This window comes from Sitophilus oryzae, unplaced genomic scaffold (genome assembly GCF_002938485.1).
Source record: "Sitophilus oryzae breed Bouriz unplaced genomic scaffold, Soryzae_2.0 scaffold_1022_pilon_pilon, whole genome shotgun sequence".
NCBI lineage: Eukaryota > Metazoa > Arthropoda > Insecta > Coleoptera > Curculionidae > Sitophilus > Sitophilus oryzae.
This window is the reverse complement of record NW_022145641.1, coordinates 1-5,985: the sequence shown is the minus strand read 5'-3', so window position 1 is coordinate 5,985 and position 5,985 is coordinate 1. Positions and strand designations below refer to the sequence as shown.

At 31.8% G+C, this 5,985-nt stretch overlaps 1 protein-coding gene across 1 annotated transcript; it reads right to left on the bottom strand.

The window, feature by feature from the left end:
* Positions 1 to 12: 12 nt before the first annotated feature.
* Positions 13 to 5,968, bottom strand: LOC115875087. Its single transcript, XM_030890465.1, has 2 exons — positions 5,865 to 5,968; positions 13 to 5,348 (listed from the first exon to the last, which is right to left on the bottom strand). The coding sequence occupies exon 2, from the start codon at positions 5,334 to 5,336 to the stop codon at positions 210 to 212; it is 5,127 nt and encodes a 1,708-aa protein (XP_030746325.1). The 5' UTR covers positions 5,337 to 5,348; positions 5,865 to 5,968; the 3' UTR covers positions 13 to 209.
* Between the last annotated feature and the right edge of the window lie 17 nt (positions 5,969 to 5,985).

Here is a 5,985-nt window from a genome sequence, read left to right as displayed (position 1 = left end):
TAACAACAAATTTTTACTTTTAACTGAAAAAATGTCTTTCTTGCTGAGGTTCGCAGCCATCTTCTTTTTCAAGCGTCGCAAGCGAAATCGACCCTTGTCGACCGACTACGGTAGCGCCCTCTCTTCGAAACCTCTTGAATCCCGAGGCGATTCATATTACAGAAATCATAAAATCCGAACATACCGGCCACCTTAAAAGTTTCGAACTTTTAATCGACTGGCATTAAACAAACTTTAGCAATAGACCGCTTAACTATGCGACCGTTCGGCACTTTCACAGAAACGACGCGCACAAGTCCATCGGATCCTGGATGAATGTCGACTATTCGGCCTCTCGTCCATTGTAAAGGTGGTGATGACTCTTCCTTCAGGATGACCAAACGCCCAATATTTAGATTATTTTGTTGACTGGTCTTCCATTTGGATCTGGTTTGTAATGTAGACAAATACTCTCGTGACCATCTTTGCCAAAAGTGTTGATGAATTTGTTTCAACCTTTGGTAATGATTCAAACGTGAAACATTTGCTTCAATGATGTTGGTTTCAGGTATGGCCAATAAAGAGTCTCCAATAAGAAAGTGACTTGGGGTAAGCAAGGAGAAATCTAGGGGATCATTGGATATTTGGGTAAGGGGTCTAGAATTCAGACATGCTTCAACTTCAACCAATAATGTGTACATATCTTCAAAAGTTAAATATGCTTGAGATAATATGCGTTTTATATGATACTTGGCTGATTTGATCGCGGCCTCCCAAATACCTCCCATATGCGGCGAATTTGACGGAATGAAATGCCATGAAATTTTATCCTGTCCCAAGAAATTCAAAATTTCTTCATTAACTGACTTATCAGAAAGGAAACTATATAATTGTTGCAACTCTCTAGCTGCACCTCGAAAATTTGTTCCATTGTCTGAATAGATGTCAGAAGGTTTACCTCTTCGTGATATAAACCGTTTTAAAGAATTTATAAAAGCATCAGTTGAGAGATCACGCACTAGTTCAATATGAACTGCCTTTGTTGATAGGCAAATAAATAAACATATATAAGCTTTTACATTTTTTGCTTTTCTAGAAGTACTATTTTTAATATATAAAGGACCTGCGTAATCTACACCGCACTTATAAAATGGTCTTAATGTTGAAAAACGATCGGAAGGTAAATCTCCCATTATTTGAGTTACAGACTTTGGTTTAGCTCTAAAGCATTTAATACATTTCCGCAAGATGCGCTTGACGGCAACTTTCCCTGATAATGGCCAATATTCTAAACGAATTGTAGCTAGAAGTGCTTGAGTACCCATATGTAAATATCGTAAATGAGTGTGTAATATTAACAGTTCTGTGAAGGTGTGCTTTGTAGGTAATATTGTCGGATGCTTCTGATTATAACTTAAATGCGAATGTTTTAATCTTCCGCCGACTCTAATAATACCATCTTCATCTAAAAATGGATTCAAATTCAACAGCTTGCTAGAATTGGACAGTTTAATTTTAGAAGTAAGATTTTTTATATCGTCAGCAAACTCTTGAAATTGTACAATCTTAATTAGAATAGTCATAGCTTTGTTTAACTCATTTACTCTAAGAGGACCTGAAATTTTATTATCTTTACATAAAGCGTTGTTTTTAAAACGTAAAACATATGCAATTACGCGTTTAAGCTTTGTTAGGGAAGAAAATTTAGTAAAGATATTAGATATCTCAGCAGTATTTGAAACTAAAGCTACAGTTCTTTTCATTTCTGGTACATTACTATCTCTGTAGTCAGGAGTTCTGCTTGAGAACGGCTTGGCATTATCATTTAAAAAATTAGGACCGCACCACCATAATTTTTTATCTTTTAAAATGTTTGGATTTGTGCCTCGCGAAATAATATCAGCAGGATTTAATTCTGACTTTACATGATACCATTTATCTTTTGACGTTAATTCGGTAATTTCCGCAATTCGATTGGCGACGAATGTTTTTAAATAACATGGTTCTGTCGATATCCATGATAATACAATGCTGGAATCAGTAAAAAGAAATGTTTTTTCTATGTTTACCGTTAAAGATCTAAGAACTCGTTTTGTTAACTTAGCCAGAAGTAAAGCTCCACACAATTCCAATTTAGGTAAAGTTATTCGTTTGAGTGGTGCTACTTTTGATTTTGCACACAATAATCTCACTGTACATTCTCCGAAATTAGTTAATGATCGTAGGTAGATACAACAGCCATATGCACTCTCGGAGGCGTCACAAAAACCGTGAAGTTCAACATAATTTGAAGAATTACATAATACATGTCTAGGCACTGAAATATCATTTAATGAATTTAATTGTTTACTAAAATCTTGCCAGATTTCAGCTATGTCTGATGGAATTGGATCGTCCCAATTTATCTCACATTGCCACAAATTTTGCATAATAATCTTAGCTTTTATAGTAGCTGGGCCAATCAATCCCAGAGGATCATATATTTGTGATATTAATGATAAAATTTGCCTTTTAGTAATATTTGTTTTATTATAGTTCACGTTTACTGAGTATCGTAGTATATCTGTTTTTGAATCCCAAATTAAACCTAGTAACTTAAAATCTGTTTTATCTGAAAATAAATGAGTAGAATTAGAATTTATATCTTCAACAAAGGCTCGTGAATTTGATGACCATTTTCGTAATTCAAATCCACCGGACTTTAAAATCTCATATATCTCGTTTTTTAATTTAAGTGCATCCTTTACCGTATTAGTACCGGTTAGTAAGTCATCTACGTAAAAATCTTTAAGTATCTTATTGCAAGCTTCAGGATATCTATGTTGATTTTGATATGCTAATTCATGGAGACATCGAATGGCTAAAAATGATGCTGGAGCTGTACCGTAAGTTAAAGTATTTAACGTATAAGATTGAACAGGTTCATTATCATTTTCACGCCAAAGAATTCTTTGTAGATTCCTATGCTCAGGATGTACTAAAACCATGCGATACATTTTCGCGATGTCACCAGTAAATACTATAGGATACGTTCTAAACCGAATTACTATATCAAATAAATCATCCTGTATAGTTGGGCCTACATGCAAACAATTATTCAATGATATTCCTGTATTTGTAATCGCACTACCATCGAAAACTACTCTTAATTTTGTGGTACTGCTGTCTTCCTTTCTAACAGCATGATGAGGTAAATAAAAACAATGATCAATATTATCTGAATCTGTGTTTACTAGTGTCATATGCTCCATATCTAAATATTCTTTTAAAAATTCATTATAAAGTGTTTTATATGTTTGATCCTTTTCAAATTTCAATTCGATTTGATTTAATCTTTTTAAAGCGATGGCCTTAGAATCCCCAAGTTTATTAACTGAATCATTATGTGGTAGCTTGACAATAAATCTACCATCTTCGTTACGTGTGGTAGTTTCTTTAAAGTATGATTCACAATATTGTTCTTCAAGGGAAAAATGTTTTTTAAATGGTACTTCTTCTATTTCCCAGAATCGTGTCAATTGTTTATTTAAAGATAAATTACATATTTGTTTATTTACTTGTTTATTGTGAATGATACCTGACAATATCCAACCTAACTTAGTTTTTCTTAATGTAGGCTGTTTTGTACCTAAACTTATTGATTCGCCCATTATTAAGTCATAAAATATTGAAGCGCCTATAAGAATATCTATATTATTTGGAATATTAAATTTTGGATCAGCCAGTTGTATATTATCTGGAATTTTAATATGACTTATATCAAATTTTATTTGAGGTATCTCTTCAGTAATCTGAGAAATTATGAAAAAACTTAAATTAGTTGTAAATGAACCGTACATTGACTTTATTGTAGAATTTACTGCTTTTGAAATATTAGTATTATTTTTACCAATACAAGATATTGAAATGTTAGTATGATTTTGATCTAACTGTAATTTTTCTGCTAATGACTTTGTAATAAAATTACTTTGGCTACCTGAGTCTAAAAGAGCACGACAGGTATGCAAATTTCCAAATTTATCTTTTATATATATAACAGCTGTCGATAACATGACATAATTTGATAAAGAATGAGCAGCAGTAGAAGATAAATTTAATGAAGATTGATTCTCACTATTATCTTTTTCATTTTCAGAAACTTCAGTTGGTATTTTATTATTACATGCGCAATGAGAACAGGAAGTTACATTTGTTTTGTTACTCGAATAGTCATGTAATAACGTATGATGTTTTAGGTTACATTTAAAACATGTTCTAAGAGATTGACACTGATCTGTAGCGTGATTTGGTTTTAAACAGTTTGCACATAATTTTAATTTTTTAATTTCTTTATGTTTATTCTCTAAATTAAGTTTAAAAAATGATTGACATCTATAAATAGGATGAGGTTGATTACAATAATAGCATGAAAAACTGGAGTTTTGAGTTGTGGCAAAAGAATGACTCTTATTATCATGGCCTTTTCTGTATGAAATAGATATATCTGATTTTGTTTTGTTTACATTTATTGTTTCTAATATCATACATCTTTGCTTTAGAAAATCCGTTAAGTTGACCATAGTAGGCAAATTGTTACTCTTTAATGAACATTCCCACTCTTTTCTTGTGTTATAATCGAGTTTAGATGTTAATAAATAAATTAAGAGTGTATCCCATTGATCTGTGGGTTGTCCTAGTGAATGTAAGGCTCTAATATTTTTCAAAAACGTGTCTAATAAATTTCTTAAATCTTTACAAGATTCTTTCTGAACTGGAGATATTTCAAATAAAGTTTTAATGTAATTATGAATTATTAATCTTTGATTTTCATAACGTTCTTGTAACAATTTCCAAGCTATTGAATAATTGCTACTAGTTACCTCTAAAGAACTTATAATCTGAGCTGCGTCTTCTCGAAGACAAGATTTCAGATAATGAAATTTTTGAATCGCATCTAATGATACATTATTATCTATTAAGGAATTAAAAGTATCCTTAAAATTAATCCAATTCTCATAACCTCCGCTAAAAATAGGAAAATTTATAGGATGTAGCTTTATGTTACTTACTGGATTTTGAGGTGTATGTAATATTTGTGAATTAATATTAGCATCAACGCATGCATTTTTACCTGTAGAAATAGCTTTGTAAAATACATTTTCTATTTCTTCTCTAACTTCTGTTTCTTCTTCATCTAATAGCTCTAATTCGGACTGAACTTGATCGAACTCTACAAACGCGGACTCTACTTTTTCCAACCTAGTTTTTACTTCTAGAACATCCTGCATGTTAGACATAAAACTTTGAAACCGAGTGGCTATGCCTCTCAACTGACCTCGCCTAGTTCTTAACCTTCTGAGATCTATTGCTTCAGCCATTTCAAATCTTACCTATTGCAATATAAATTATAATATTTAACACAATTCTATAGCTTCTTCTGTTGCAGTATATTCTTTTTACTAAATTTATAGCAATGTTATCTTATTATCAATTTGTTTTTTCAATTACACTCACAATAAATCGTTAAGTTACTAAATATTATTTCTGTGGTACCTTAAACTTAAAAAATACCCTTAAATTAAATTATACAATATGATTCTTTTGTTAAATATGTAATGAAGCCGTTGATAAAATATCTCGTAGTAGTGAGACCCTTAAGAGAATATCCCGTAGTAGTGGGACTCTTAATAAAATCTCCCGTATTAAAACTCTTAAGAAAATAACCTTGATCAATTATTTATGACAAATCTACGTATACCGATCTGTATAACTATATAACTTTATCGTCTTTAGTCTTTATTAACTTGAAAAACTACTGAATTTACTATGAATATATTATAAACATTATTAGTCGAGCACAGCATGCATGAATAGGAAAATAAGGAAATAGATAGGGACAGACTCACTTCTTGCGTTTTGTTGCTAGCCGGCCACCATGGATGTTCTTCCAGTTCGTGACAAAAGGCTCGTTTCTAGCCCGGCAATATCCAGTTTTTAAAATGATCAAAATGGCACTTATCCGGCTCG

Excerpts from the sequence above, each read along its gene's own strand:
- LOC115875087 (XM_030890465.1), bottom strand. The coding sequence starts at position 5,336 with ATGGCTGAAGCAATAGATCTCAGAAGGTTAAGAACTAGGCGAGGTCAG.